This window comes from Ostrinia furnacalis, unplaced genomic scaffold, assembly GCF_004193835.3.
Source record: "Ostrinia furnacalis isolate ACB-3 unplaced genomic scaffold, ASM419383v2 OfSCF6470, whole genome shotgun sequence".
Lineage (NCBI taxonomy): Eukaryota > Metazoa > Arthropoda > Insecta > Lepidoptera > Crambidae > Ostrinia > Ostrinia furnacalis.
The window spans coordinates 119,618-135,282 of record NW_021136709.1 but is presented as its reverse complement, the minus strand read 5'-3'; the positions used below and the strand labels follow the sequence as shown (position 1 = coordinate 135,282).

The 15,665-nt window shown below is 38.8% G+C and overlaps 1 protein-coding gene across 1 annotated transcript; it reads right to left on the bottom strand.

The window, feature by feature from the left end:
- Window positions 1–1,145: 1,145 nt before the first annotated feature.
- On the bottom strand, window positions 1,146–15,440 carry LOC114362406 (nose resistant to fluoxetine protein 6-like). Its single transcript, XM_028317803.1, has 12 exons — window positions 15,293–15,440; window positions 9,814–9,956; window positions 8,349–8,664; window positions 7,995–8,106; window positions 7,525–7,612; window positions 6,764–6,930; window positions 5,819–6,004; window positions 5,199–5,378; window positions 4,299–4,449; window positions 3,460–3,634; window positions 2,321–2,463; window positions 1,146–1,957 (listed from the first exon to the last, which is right to left on the bottom strand). Exons 1-12 carry the CDS (start codon window positions 15,360–15,362, stop codon window positions 1,820–1,822), a joined length of 1,869 nt encoding a protein of 622 aa, XP_028173604.1. The 5' UTR covers window positions 15,363–15,440; the 3' UTR covers window positions 1,146–1,819.
- Window positions 15,441–15,665: the final 225 nt, after the last annotated feature.

Genomic DNA, 15,665 nt, shown 5'->3' with positions numbered 1-15,665 from the left:
GATTAATAAATAATCGATTTTTCGAGTTTTGTGTAATTTTATTTAAATTACCTGACCCGGCGCCGCGGCGGCGAGTTTAGTTAATTAATTAATACGTCGTCGAGGTCGATTAAATACACTAAAAACATAACCCTCTTTTTTTGGATGGTAGGGTAACGGCTGCAGGTTGAATAATAATTATTTTAGCCATCATCATTATCATCACCGCTTGGTAGCGGCCTGCATCCAGCACCTTCCTGCTACCTTTATCAGGTCGTCGGTCCACCTTGTGGGTGGACGTCCCACGCTGCGTTTTCCAGAATGTGACCTCCACTCCAGAACCTTTTGCTGCCCTATCGGCCGTCAGTTCTGCGTACTTATTACATGCCCTGCCCATTGCCACTTCAGCTTGCTAATCGGTCGGGGAGATTAAATCACGTAAGGTAGGATAGGCACGTGAAACAAAGGGCGTGTATTAAACAGGGTGGAAATGATAAGTGATCTCACTTTTCTTTCTAAACTATAATTTGATACCGTTTGATAGAGCTCATGAAGCACTTTCAGGATCAGTAACTTGTTTTTTGATATCTTGTTTAGTTTAGAAATAATCGAGTGAGATCACTTAATTACGTTTCCATCCCTGTATAATTACCCCTAATTAAGTAAGTATAGGATAGGTAGACACTAATCTGCGAAGTTTAGGAAATACCTAATTATTGTTATCCATGTTTTAATACTCAATGGTAAAACAGGGTTGTCGGCGCAGATCCTCAGGCCCTTTCTATGATCTGAGGTTGTCGGTAAAAGAAAACTACAATGTTATAACAATCTTTTATTAAAAACACTACAATTTTTTTAGCAGTTAACATAGAGTCCCAATTTTAGTCTTTGTGACAAAAATTAAATAAAATAATATTGTGTTATCGACTCTATTGCCACTATAGAATTTAAGCACAGTTGTCCACCGAAGCTAATGCTTTATGGAGAGATAATATTTTACAAAAAGTCTTTGTGAAAGGAATATTTTAAAGGAATATTTTAACTAGCGACATTGATAGGTACTATTAATTTAATTTTACATTGACATTTTTTAATCATTTGACATTTATATTATTGAATCCTATAATTTTTGCACGTCTGCGATCAGACTAAACACATGATCCTATTTTAATATTGTCACCCTGTATTACTGTGTTTTTAGCAAATAAACGTTTTGAATTTGAATTTGAATTTGAATTTGTAAACAAGGTAATCTCAATGGATTGAGTTTCAGTGGACTCCAGGCTTTAGGGCATGTAAGCTGCAAAGCATAAGGTTGTCACTGGGCATAAGGCATCATTTCATCGACTCGAGCTGTCTCTACTTTGTAAGTTTCGATATCGAATCGACATGAAAATGTACCGTATGTGCAGCATTGAATCCTTATTCGCTTGATGTCTTTCCTACACCTGGGCTTACGTTTACCCTGCTAAGTCTAAGTTACAATGTAGATATCTAAAATCTAATGTTTTGTTTATAAAGTGCAGACTACAGAGTGTATTATTTTTATGGTTGATAAAAAAGGGTTGATTCTGCTACTCAAATACGACTACTTTTCCTACAGGATCAATTTATTTATAACAAATTCTCAAAAAAATTAATTAAAAAAACGTCCCTGTAAATGACTGCTTACCTGACGATAATTTGTGTGAAAATGTATTTTTTCAAATATTTGGAACTTCGCTCATTGGTAAAGTTGTTGCATTTGACAGTGCAATAAATCCTTTTTGTTTCATTTGATCAAGAATAAAAATAGCACACCCTGTATAGTTATAGTAGACGTTGTAGGCGGATTGAAGAATCACTGGGACTTTTCCTTCGATCGTATACTGAAGTTGATGGCTCTGTCCAGGAACTTTTGCAGTGGATACTCCACAAGCAAAGTCAGGGGCAGAGCGACGATGTGAGAAAGTATGTGCACTCCGATGAAATCCAGGATCTGAAAAAAAAAAGAGATTCCATGTATTAATGTGTGCTATTGAGTTCGTTAGAATGCATTTTTTAAAGTTAAGTAGTCTGAAAACATGTAAATTGTAGAGCTTTTTCAGGAAGAACAATACAGTGATAAAAAATCTAGAGCTGTTTTTACACAAACTGCGAAAACAATTGCACCTTACTGCACTAAAAAACTACACAAAAATTTATAAAAACAAATTATTAAAAACAAGCAAAATTTAAAAAAACAACCCTTATTATATCCTCAGAAATCTTTGCTTAAACCATTTCGGGAGTTTAAACTAAAACATCTAAAATAAACATAAAAAGAAGAAATAAGAACATGTCTCGATATACAGATACTTACTATACCCAGCGGGGACGAGTCATGTAGAGTCCAGCGGTTGGTCAGCATCAAAACGTTGATGCACCAATGGCACATGGAAACTGAGAAGGATAGCCTCGTGATTGTTCGGAGCCCTCGCCATGAGAACACGCTGTGGTAGAACCCTGAAATACAACACTTTATTGTACAGTCTGTATTAAATAAGATCGAGACATTCAAAGTGGTCAAAAAGTTCGCAACACGTCTTTGTTATGGCATTTCATATACAGGCTGACTTTGCAATGATCAGTGTCCAAATTTTTAGGAGCGTCATCAGAGAGCTTAGTGTGAGTTTACATCAAACTAGTGAGTGCGTTTGATGTAAATTACACGCAGGCAGCCGCGAATTAGATTTTCAACATTTTTATGCGAAAACAACCACGTCTTACTAATATTAGAAATGCGAAAGTTTGTATGGATGTCTGGATATCTTGATGTTAACATTCCACATTGTCAACATTACGCTTTCACGCAAAAACTACTGAACGGATTTTGATGAAATTTTACAGTATTGTTGTTTATGACCCAGAATAACATGGCTATAATTTATGACGATCTGTGACTAACTAAAAATTTCACGCGGGTGAAGCCGCGGGCAAAAGCTAGTTAACAATAATTAAGATAAGTTGTAAGTATTCCTAAATAAAATTATTATATAGAGTTTATTAAAAATAGTAGGGTTCCGTAGTTGACAATATATTTCAGAAGCAAGCAATTACTTCATCCAAAGTCACTTTTAATATTTGCTCATAAGGAAATTTTAATAGGTAACACTTTATATGTAGGGGAGCTACCCTGAAAAAATGTTTTTTTTTTTCAAAATTTTATTTGACCGTTTTGTCGGCGTGATTCATATACATACCTCCACAAAATAACAGCCTTTGTGCCAATAGTTTCCAAGCAAAACCTCGGATGGACAGACAGACAGACAGACGGACATAACGAAACTATAAGGGTTCCTTGTCAGGACTACGGAACCCTAAAAAAATGGATACTGATTGCACAATCAACCTGTATTTTATTTTCGCCGCGCGCTGAATTGTGTGGAACAGCCCTAATTAATTTTTCAGTTCCTTTTCAAGCTATCGATTTCAAGGACAGTACATACAGTGTTAGCTTACCTTTAATATTTATCAAGCAATATACTATGAAGCTCTGGTGCACCGTGGTAACCAGCCGTTCTATAACTACCATGGCGTTCTGAGTTGAGTGGTCAAAGTGCCTGAAGTAGGCGTAGGATAGATACCACCATAGGCATAATGCTGGCATTGATAAATAATGTAGAATCACCAGGAACTGAAAAAAAAAACAGTACATCTTTACTGATCTCACTCTACTGTATTGCCTATTATGATACAGTGACCTACGACCTTATAAAGGTAGCAAAAAGTCGCTGGATGCAGGCAGTTATCAACCGGGCGACGTGAAAATCATTGGGGGAAGCTTATGTTATAAGCCATGTATGTCATCTTGTTACTCAGTTTACTCTTGTTTTTATTTTTTTCTTCTTCCGCCCGATGATGACCCGCCCCCGTTTCGCACGGGTGCTATTGTTATATTCTATTTATCACTTTCTGTTGCGTAGACTAAGTAATTAGTTAAGTAAGTAGGTACTCGTTATCCTAAGCGCACAGACGTAGCAGGGATCTTAAAATACTAGGAAGATAATAGCCTAACTAACTATTGGTAATGCCTTTAAATGGACAATGGGCAACAAGCTAAAGGCAAATAATTTTTACGGTTCCTGGGGGGTCTGTAGTAGGGCCCGTCTTGCAATCGCTGGGAGGGACTATGGTAGTGAAGGCTTTTTCCGGAATCCCACACTTCCTTCCCACTTAATGCGAATGACGGAGCACCGGGATCTTTTTAGTGGGTATGCCTTTATCCTTCTGACTTGGTGACCTCTCCCCGCAGCATTTTTACTCCGAAAAAAAGGTACTCTCGCATCCACTTCACTTACCTTATTCTTGCTTATATCTACTCCACGCTCGTGATGGTCTTTTTGCACGAAGGCTATGGCCACACCGGCTAAGGATATCATCAGGCCGTTGATCGGGTTGATGTAGAGGTCGAAGAATGAATCAGCACCCAAAAAAATATTGCGGTATACCCTGAAGAAAGAATAGAAGGCTTAACACGCTTACGCCCGTATTCACAAACGATGCTTGCAAGTGAAGCAGCAAATCGAACGCACAGCGTTGAATATAGAGCTCTTTGATTGGTTCGTGTGTCACCCTGTGCGTCCACACGCACTGTGAAACCTCATAGTAATGTTTATGAATACGGGCGTTAACACAATGTAAAGTTTACTTCATTTTAATGACTCGATTTTTAAGGCTAGTCAGCGTTTCTTAATCTTTTTTGTCCACAGATCCCTTACGAAATCAAGTATTTTAAGGACCCCTATAGTAAAAAAGCAGCAATCAATTTCGATTACGAGACTTTTGTTGGCATTTATTTATAATTGTTAAATGATTCATAGATAAGGCTGCGGACCCCAACACAATGCTCGTGGACCCCCAATACATATGCTCGAGGACCCCCAGGGGTCCGCAGACCAATGGTTAAGAAACACTGGGCTAGATTGAATCTATACATTGATCTATACTAATATTATAAATGCGAAAGTAACTCTGTCTGTCTGTCATGCTTTCACACTTACCACAAAACCGATTTTGATGAAATTTGGCATAAAAATAGTTTGAGTCCCGGGAAAGAACATATGATAGTTTTTATCCCGGTTTTTGAAACAGGGACGCGCGCGATAAAGTTTTCTGTGACAGACAAAATTCCACGCGGGCGAAGCCGCGGGCGGAAAACTAGTGTTGTATGTATAAATAAGTTGTGGCTTGGTACTTACTCAGGTGTCATGTAGAGATAAGTGGGAATCATGTCATATTTGAAGGTATACCATGTCAACAAGGCCGTCGCCACCACAAACAAAGCGGAGAGAATTTTCACCGCGTGCTGTCGGTGCTTCATGAGCACCAGCGTCAAAAACAACGATAGCAAGTGTATTTGCATATCTACAGCCATGATCCTGAAAAAAAGGGCATGTGAAGAAGGTCTTTTAATGAAAGTTTCATCTAGAACTAGTTCAAAATTGTATCAGCAGATGACGTACCTATTTTATTAATAGGTATAGTTTTAATAGAATACCATTTATTTAGGAAAGATACATCTGCAAATCGCTTAAAAATCTATGAACTAGTTACAACTACACACAACTTTGCCTAATGACTTAAGTGCTTAGATGTAACAACAAAACTAATAGCATCAGGTAAAAAAATGATGAAACAAACGCTGGCCCCTATCAGCGTATTTATTACACTTCAAAATTTCGATGGGTTTATCCAGTGTTTAAGTAGCTCAGATGGAAGAGCAGTCACCCAGCAAGCGAAAGGTCGTGGGTTCGATTCCCACCTTAGGCATTTCGATTTTTTCAGGATATTTTAAAAATAATCAGGTAATAATTGTTACCAAGTCTGCACCAAGCAAAGTTCCTTTCTGTTGATAAAATTCTGGAGAAAGACAGCCGTCACCCAGAACTTCTTCCTGCAGATCTCACTCTCAGCACCCAGCAAGACTGGCCACATGGGCCCATCGCCGAAGCTCCTCCACCAGGTCGCAGCGAACCCATTGAGCAGCAAATATACTGGATACATTCTGAAATAATTCTGTAGCTTTAGTGAAGTCTAGCCTTAACTTCGATCTCCTCCTGTTTTTCTGATTAATTTCGTTGCGGGTCCAATGACAGTTTAACTTTCCCCTGGGACAAACTTGACCTTCACTGGTTGGGTAGCTGTAGATCCTGGACACACAGGAGTTGTAGCGGTGGGAATAGTCACGTTAGTGCTTTTGCTAATTAATTATTATTTAATTAGAAGAACAAGCTTATCTACAATCAATACAACTAAAGCCCGGTCTGTGAGCACGTAGAATTGTGTCAGACACTAAGTTTGACTCAATTCCGCTACATCCTATTCGAATAAGGACGATTTTCAATTCAAGTGAAGGTACCATCTGAGATCTCAGGATCTCTAGATTCGTTCGTTTCACCCAAATGACGTCCACTGCTGGACAAAGGAACCATGGAACTCCACAAGACCGGTCCTGCATACAGGCGGTGTTTCCCACTGGTCAGATTGATAATCAGACTACTCTGGCCAAGTACTTCCCGCAACCTTCACCAGATCCTCGGTCCACCTGTCATCAGCTCTACGAGCTATGTGCCCCGTCCACTGCCACTTAATTTTGGTAATTTTACGGGCTAGTATGTTAGTTACTTCGTCGGTTACCTCCAGATTGAGGCTGAGTTTGCACCACCTAATTTTAACGGTAACGATAACCGGTAAAGTTAAGATGGTGTAACCCATCCTAAGTCTATCTAACCACTAGACCAGAGAAAAGTTTATAATCACATACCGAATAACTCGCTTGAGCACAAGTAACGGATACATCTTCAGAGTGAAGTTGAACTTCTCAGAGATCATCAGCAAGTTGTACGACGCCAAGAAGTTCGACATGAATAGGAACAATAACGTGGTGGTCATTGCTGACCCGATCATGAAGCCGGATGGAGAGAACAGCACCTGAAACAAAAAAAATTGACATGAGTCATCATCATCATCATTTATTTCAGCCACAGGACGTCCACTGCTGAATATAGGCCTCCCCAATGACTTCCACATTGCACGGTTGGTAGCGGCCTGCATCCAGCGCCTTCCTGCTACCTTTATCAGGTCGTCGGTCCGCCTTGTGGATGGACGTCTCACGCTGCGTTTTCCGATACGCGGCCTCCACTCTAGAACCTTGCTACCCCATGGCCGTCAGTTCTGCGTGCCCATATGGTGTGGGCACATAGTACGCAGCAGAATCGACAGTAGGATATTAGTAGTATTAATAAAATGAGATTTAAATGATGTAATTACTATTTTTAAGATTTTCTGGGGTGGGCATGGACGCTTTAGGTACACGCGAATGCAGAATTCTGATTTCTGATGCTAGTGTAAATAAATAGTTCAGTAAACGTTAGATTAAACGCTGTGTAAAGTAAACGCTGGACGCAGGCCGCTACCAATCGATCAACATGGAAAGCATTGGGGGAGGCCTATGTTCAGCAGTGGACGTCCTGTGGCTGAAATGATGATGATGATGATGATGAAACGTTAGATAAATATTTTTACCTTCTCCATAGCTCTTGGGTTGTGCTGATAGGTTGCTGTTGTCAATATGAGCACGTGGCACATTATCAATCCGAATCCCAAGAGAAACCTGAAATTGGAATACAGAGAATGTAATGAGTAGGTATGGTTTTGAAGTAAGAGCAATTTTAGTGTTGACTTTTCATTGCATCAAGCAAGTAGGCAAAAGACCTGCGCGTTCCTCACGTCGATTTGGCGTAGAACAGAGAGAGAAGTGGAGATTCATACTATAGGAGGTCAAGTTTATCCCGGGGGGAAGTTCGAAGTTAAGGTTAGACTTCCCTCCAGTGCAAAGTGGATGTAGATCCTGGCTACACAGGAGTTTCAGCGGTCGGAACGAGAGGGTATAGTCCCGTATAGGTCAAGACTTACTTTGGGTCGTTGCGCCATCTTAATTAGTTAGTTAGTAGACAAGTATTTTATGCACTATTTATTATGTAGGTAATACTAACCTTATTAAATGGAAAACTTCCAGCTCCCTCAAGCGAGGGTTTGTGTCGTAATAGTTAGATGTTAGGTGTTGCCAGTTGATCCGAATGGAAAACGCCGTCAGGAAAGGATTTTCTGAAAAGCATTAAATATTGTGTAAGTTATAAGTACCTACAGTGTAGACCAAAATAATCATCTATTTGCATCTGGTTAATTAGAGAGGGTTTGCTCTAGCAGCGTAGACTGCTGAGTGTGTGGATATAAAATCTTATAGTTCAAAAGGGTTCCTTCATCTAATTGGACGATCCTGGTTGTTTAATTAGCTGTCGTGCCAACTGCATTCTGCAGCCGGAGTTTACAGCCTCAGCAATACTTACTTTTGCCCCTTTTAGCCAAAAACAAGTCGTAGACGGTTCCGAAGACGGCCATAGCGAGTAGACCGTATACGCAGTATAGGAACACGCGATGTGGGAGGTCATTCGTGTCGGGTTCCTTCGGGCGCGGCTGCGCATGCGCGCGGCAGTAGTGCAGCTTTTGCAAGCGCGTGCGCAGCGCGAGCGTTCGCGCCCACGTGTCCACGCAGCGCTCGAAGCGTGCGGTTACATTAGCTTCGGCATTTGGGCAGCGTTTGGGCAGGCAGTACCCGCGGTGCAGAAGCGTGCGGTTGAACACATTCGGGCTTTGAGACTTTTCCTGAGGATAATTATACACACACTTAAAACCCGGTTGAATTAATTGCGCTGCGCATTTGGCTGCCGTATCGACACATCGACGCTCTGGTATGGAACGGGGCGAACATGGAGAGGTGTGTAGGCGACACATCGACACTCTAGTAGGGAAAACGCATTCGATTCGCAGCGAGGAATGGAGGTTAGCTCGACCGGGTTGTTGTAAGTTTCAACACCTCAAATGGGTGTGCAGAATGCCGAATTGAGGCCATAATTTAATAAGGATTAAACATTTTAGGCGTGCCGAAAGGATACGTTAATAATATAGATTTCTATTTCTGTGAAGTCATGGTCAATAATAATAATAATAATACTCGACTCGACNGAAAAACTTTCGAGTTCGTTTCGTTGCGTATTCAAAGTGTCATCGAAAAATTTTGTATGAAAAATTAAACAGCGCCCCCTAGGGCGGCTATAATATAGGGGGCGCTGTTTAATTTTTCATACAAAATTTTTCGATGACACTTTGAATACGCAACGAAACGAACTCGAAAGTTTTTCATACTAGAGGTACTGGTATGGAACGGGGCGAACATGGAGAGGTGTGTAGGCGACACATCGACACTCTAGTAGGGAAATCGCATTCGATTCGCAGCGAGGAATGGAGGTTAGCTCGACCGGGTTGTTGTAAGTTTCAACACCTCAAATGGGTGTGCAGAATGCCGAATTGAGGCCATAATGAAATTGATATTTTAGGCGTGCCGAAAGGATACGTTAAATATTATAGATTTCTATTTCTGTGAAGTCATGATCAATGTTATTTTTAAAAGGAAGAAACAAAACGTTACTATCATTTCCGGTCACATGTACCTACTTAATTACGTAGTTACTTACTTTAATATTTGTTTATTTAGTTTTATTTATTTGTGTTTTGAAGAACTCATTGTAATACTCGTAATTATGCCGAACGGTAAAGGGGTTGGATTGGCCGACTCGTGATCCGGGGAACGCGGGGGTTCGAATCCCGCCGCCGCTCGACTATTGTAGTGAGCCCACTCGTGACACAAGCATTATTTAACTTAGTACGAGGGGCTAACGGGACTATTAGTAATTTGTGCAATACAAAAATTACGAATATTACAAAAATATAATATATTTAAAAGAACTTTTTTACCTTCATCAAGTCATAAAGTGTGTTAGCTGGCGCATCGCTGTAAATTTCGAATTGGCCAAGACAGTAGACTCCGTTTGTCCTCTCCATGCAGTGCTCGAAGTCATCCAAGTGGAAGAGCTTTGGGAACTTTTGGAAATCTTCATCTGAAATAAGAAAAAGTTTAATAGAGCCTGTTTCACTACTTTACGAAGCCCATATGGTCCATGCAAAGGGATTCAGGGTACAGGGGTACATGTATGTACCCTGAATCCTATTGTATGTACTACATACTAAGGGATCGGAATTACACCATGCTTTGTAATTTTAACGATTTCTACTACATAGGCCGTAATAATATCCTTTTAAATTTGCCTTTAAGCACAAATAATATCTTTAAGTGTCTTTTAATTTTAATTAAGCTACAATTTTGATAAAATTAATTATTCATCATTATCTTATCATTTGGACAGACGATATCCGGCAGCAGGCTGGAGTGAACTGGATGCGTGTGGTCAGGGACAGGAGTCGGTGGAGGGTTGAAGAGGAGGCCTATGTTCGAAGGCAAGTCCCCTAAAGGCTGCTATAGATAGATAGACAGATCTTATTTGATCATATTTGCTTCTCCTAGGGTTGCCAGGTCCAAAAATACAAAAGACGGACTCGGTGCTTAATTTGGCCGAACATTTAGCCCTAAAAGCCGGACATACCTTTTTAAGCATGTCACAATTAATATCATACCTAGGTACCTCATGATCATCAACTATCATCTTATCGGTAGCCCAACATCCTATGCCCATAATGTGCTCGATATTATTCTGTGGCTCGACTTTCGCCTGGCGCGGCAGCCACATAAAAAGCCTAACAAAAGCCGGACAGGCCGGATAAGACCGTAAAAAGCCAAACATGTCCGGCTAAAGCCGGACACCTGGCAACCCTAGCTTCTCCATAAACGTACCTACGACGTACGTACGTACCCATTATGTAATGTATTAGGTAGTTATGTATCATTAATTCATTACCTACAGCAACACAGTGGTGATGTATTCATTTATCATTTCAAGCAAAAAAACAAGAAACAAAAAACAAATCATAATTATGCACATATTTGCGATGACGCAAATATTATTTTGTTGTAACTGACAACAATAATGACGTATAGTGTAGATTAGAATGCACGTTAGATAACTATTTCATCATAGGATGTTAATGCTAATCACCTTACAAGTAAACAACTAGTTCAAAGTCCAGCATTTGCACTAATAGACCACGTGATAGGGCTTGTTCCCATGAAGATATCCTGTTTTTTGCAGGATCCCGTTTAACACACGTATTTAACATTCACACGAACATCCTATTGCAGTGTCCCGCAAAAAACGATCTATCCAAATTTCATAGCTGGGCACCGTTAATCAAATAGTTAACTTCGTTAATCGTTAAACCGTTAATAAAAAAGTTAACTTCGTTAAACGTTAAAACGTTACATTTCGCAAGATTTAACGGAAGTTAACGTTAATCGTTAATCCGTTAACACATTGTCATGATAATAAAACGAAAAAAATAATTGGATGCAAGGTTCAAATAATTTCGAAAGCTTGTATCGCTCATGGAATTTATTCCTCTTTTATGTTTGCGCTACAAGCTTTCAGAATTATTTGAACCTTGCATAAGTATACAATAATTTTTTCATTTTAGTACAACTGCATTTCAGAATAAAAGATTGTTTTTAAGAAAGTTTTTTAATTATTATAATTTTATTTTACACTTTTTAGTAGTATCTCAATCTCAGAGCCTTGGTTCAATTACAATACAATTTAGCACCAAAATGCTCGAAAAGACAAATCCAGCAAACCCAAACTCGATAAGTTTCCACCGTTTCGTTTAGGAATTCCTATGGCCACCTCCTGACTCCATCATCAGGACCCTGGACATCATCTAGTACTAAAGTGCTCGAAAAGACAAATCCAACGAACTCAAATTCGATGCGATGCCGCCGTTTCATTAAAAGTTCCTATGGCCACCTCATGATTCCATCATCAGACCAGCTCAATGGTACCATAACATTGCTATGTCTTCGTACTTACATAAACATACCAAATGGCAATGCCAGATTTTGTATTTTGTATGGAAGGTGGCGTCTTTTTTTTCGCGCGGCCATCGACCAAACTTTGTTTTTTGATTACAAAATAGTGTAATAAACCCTACTCTTCCCGCGGGTGTCGTAAGAGGCGACTTAGGGACTACACATCAAACAGAGAATGGGCAGCAGCGCTCTCTGAAAAACATCAATCTTTTAAACTGCGATCTCCAACCCGCCTGCCAAGCGTGGAGATTATGGCAAAACCCTCCACTATAGTGGAGGAGGCTCATAGTCCAACAGTGGACTGTAAAGGGCTGTTGATGATGATGATGTGTAATAAACCAAACTTACTATGGCATGTATAAACTCAGTCTGAATTGAGTTACGAGCATTAGAAGTTTGATGATTTTCCTACTAAGATTTGCTTTTTGCGCGCAAGTTTTGTAAGAAATTGCAACAAAATATTGAGCTATTTTTTTATTGCGCTGATTCTGCTCCATATTTATTTCTGGAGCGTTTAATAGATGGTATTGTTTGTTTACACATACAATGTCACTATTTTGTTGCAATTTCTTACAAAAGTTGAGCGCAAAAAGCAAATCTAGTATGTAAAATCATCAAACTTCTAATGCTCGTAACTCAGTTCAGACTGAGTTTAGAGGTATACATGTCATAGTAAGTTTGGTTTATGTCACTATTTTGTAATCAAACATATAATAAAAAAAAACTTTTTTAAAAACAAGCTTTATATCTGAGATGCAGTTGTAATAAAACGAAAAAAATAATTGTGTGCAAGGTTCAAATAATTTCGAAAGCTTGTATCGCGCTATGGAATTTATTCCTCTTTTTTTCTGTATGTGCTACAAGCTTTCGAAATTATTTGAACCTTGCACACAATTATTTTTTTCGTTTTATTACAACTGCATCTCAGATATAAAGCTTGTTTTTAAAAAAGTTTTTTTTTATTGTATGTAATTTTATTTTACACTTTTAGTTGTATATCAGTCTCAGAGCCCTGGTCATCATTTAGCACCAAAGTGCTTGGAAATATGAATCGAACGAACCCAAACTTGATAAGTTTCTGCCGTTTCGTTTAGGAGTTCCTATGGCCACCTCCTGACTCCATCGTCAGGACCCTGGACATCATTTATCACTAAAGTGCACGAAAAGACAAATCCAACAAAACCAAATTTGATGCTATTCCGCCGTTTCGTTTAGGAGTTCCTATGACTCCATCATCAGACCAGCTCAATGGTACCATAACATTGCATTGTCATCGTACTTACATAAGTATACCAAATTTCAGCTCAATCAGTTGAGGAGAACTGGTCTTAAATTCAGTTGCAAGATTTGTCCCACACATACTAACAAGTGAAGTCAATATAAAGCTTGTAATAAAGCTTGTAATAATAAAAAAACAAGGTATGGTCGATGGCCGCACGAAAAAAAAGACGCCGATTTCCGGCATTGTCTTTTCAGATCAATCGGTTCAGGAAAACTGGTCTTAAATTCAGTTGCAAGAGTTGTGTCACACATACTAACAAAGTGTCGTTAGTGATCTGGTTACAAAAACTGTTGTTTTGGTTTCTAGAAGTTCTGGAACCCCGAACGTACCTTCTTGTTAGATCGCGTTTTTCAGAGTGCCTGTTGTATCTTTTTAATAAATAGTAGGTACTGGGTTAACGATTAACGGACTGAGGATAATTTAACGGAAGTTAACGAGTCCGTTAACATTTTTTAAAGTTAACTTAAAAGTTAATCCGTTAATAGAAATGTTAACTTCGTTAATTAACGATTAACGGATTAACGAGTTAACGCCCAGCTATGCCAAATTTGTAACATTCCAAACTGGATTGCCCTGAGAACAAGCTCTTAGTAGCTAGATCACAGGTCCCGACTTCGATCCCTATAAAGCTTTATAATTTGGTAAATGTATAAATGCCCTACATACAAAACTATTAAATATATATTTTTTTAAGAATAGCTTTCTCTACATTTATTTTCGATCGCCTCACGACGCCTTTAGGATACCGCCGAGACCTTACACGGATGTCTCTCATTACAAGTGACTCATTATAGGGGAGACCGAGGAGAGTTGTAACAAAGGAGAGTTGAGACATTGACGATTTTTTGGAACTTAACTACAAGCAAGCTCGTAACAGTGCACGCTTTTTAGTTCAAGTCTCGAGCTAACAAATACGTGCTGTTGCGAGGTCGCTGATAGTTAATAAGTCCCAAAAAATCGTCAATGTCTCAACTCTCCTCGGTCTCCCTTACTGGTAGTACATAATGTGATTACATATTGAGATGAATTTCTAATATTTTTTAAAATTAGTAAGTATTATTAATAGGAAAACGCTCGATAGAGACGGTACCTACTCTACTATGACGAAGCTAGCTGGTTGTCTCTACTAAAAGCCTTTAGGAGTAGAGAAGATAATTTGTGGAATTAACACCTAAAAAATAATAGGCAAGTGTGGTTAAAGTTCTTATCGGGACACTTGCGCGAAAGACATTAGGCGCAAAGACACTAGCGCGAAAAGCCATTTGCGCGCATGGACACTTGCGCGAAAAGACATGAGCGACATGACACGACATTCGTTTAGGAAGTGGTTACGCCGCTCACCGCTGGTGTTGTTATACTTTCTTTTTACATTGAAAATTACGATTAATAACGCGAAAACAGTTTTCGCGCAAATGTCCTTCGCGCTAGTGTCTTTCGCACTCATGTCTTTTCGCGCAAATGTCTTTCGCGCTAGTGTTTTTCGCGCAAATGTCTTTCGCGCTAGTGTCTTTCGCGCTCATGTCTTTTCGCGCTAACGTCCATTCGCGCTAGTGTCTTTTCGCGCTAGTGTCTTCGCGCTAATGTCTTTTGCGCAAGTGTACCAGAACCGTTTAAGTTTCTTAGTAGTATATCTTATCACTGGGCTTTTTTGATACCTAATATTTTACAGCCGACTTTTTCATGTGAAAAATATGTTTTACACAGTTTCTTAATTAAAATAGAGCTTTCACTTGATACCTATAGTGTAACTTCTCAATAATAGCCGGTAACCGTGATTAATTTCCAGGCATAATCTGGAATTTTCAGGGCCCTACTCCCACTATCTTACAGTAGGTACTCACTTAAAATTTGAGTTTATTAACCGTTGCCATTAACTTAAACATTATAATAGTTAAATGAGGGTAATGACCCTAAAAAGATTTTAAATATAATAATAAAATAAAGAGTTTTCATTTCAAAGTCTAACCAAAAAATATGCCAAGCTGCAAAGTGGAACCAAAAATAATACCTAATTAAAAAGTCACTAGATAAATTAATTCGTTAATCAAATTCTTACGGCCTACAACACAACGATGACAGCGTTTCAATAAAAAAAAAAAACTTTTTTTTTTCGGATATTAAAAATTAATAATTATCACCTGAATAAATTTCACTGTGCACTCCAGCGATTGTGAAAACTAGTATTAAAAGTGCAATCACACGATCCATTATTTTCTTCTAAGTCACTTATAACGACAATTTCGCGAAATTAAAAATTATTTTTGACAATTTTTACCACGTTCGGACACAAACAATACTTTTTCTAAATGGCAAAAATCTTTTATATGAAGGAGCATATTAAAAAAATGAGTTATTTATTTAATAAAAGAATCACAATGAAAGACCCCGCTGACCTTTGTTGTTTAGTTGTTAACAAATACTTCGTTAGATGATTTATACAAAATCACAGTTACCTACTACCTACCAGTTTTCTTTCAGTAGTAAAATAGTCTCAAAAGTCAATAAGATTAA

Excerpts from the sequence above, each read along its gene's own strand:
- LOC114362406 (XM_028317803.1), bottom strand. The coding sequence starts at position 15,362 with ATGGATCGTGTGATTGCACTTTTAATACTAGTTTTCACAATCGCTGGA. Across the intron at positions 8,107-8,348 it reads TTTGGCTAAAAGGGGCAAAA|AAAATCCTTTCCTGACGGCG; the intron begins GTAAGTATTGCT and ends AATGCTTTTCAG. Across the intron at positions 7,613-7,994 it reads GAAGTTTTCCATTTAATAAG|GTTTCTCTTGGGATTCGGAT; the intron begins GTTAGTATTACC and ends TTCCAATTTCAG.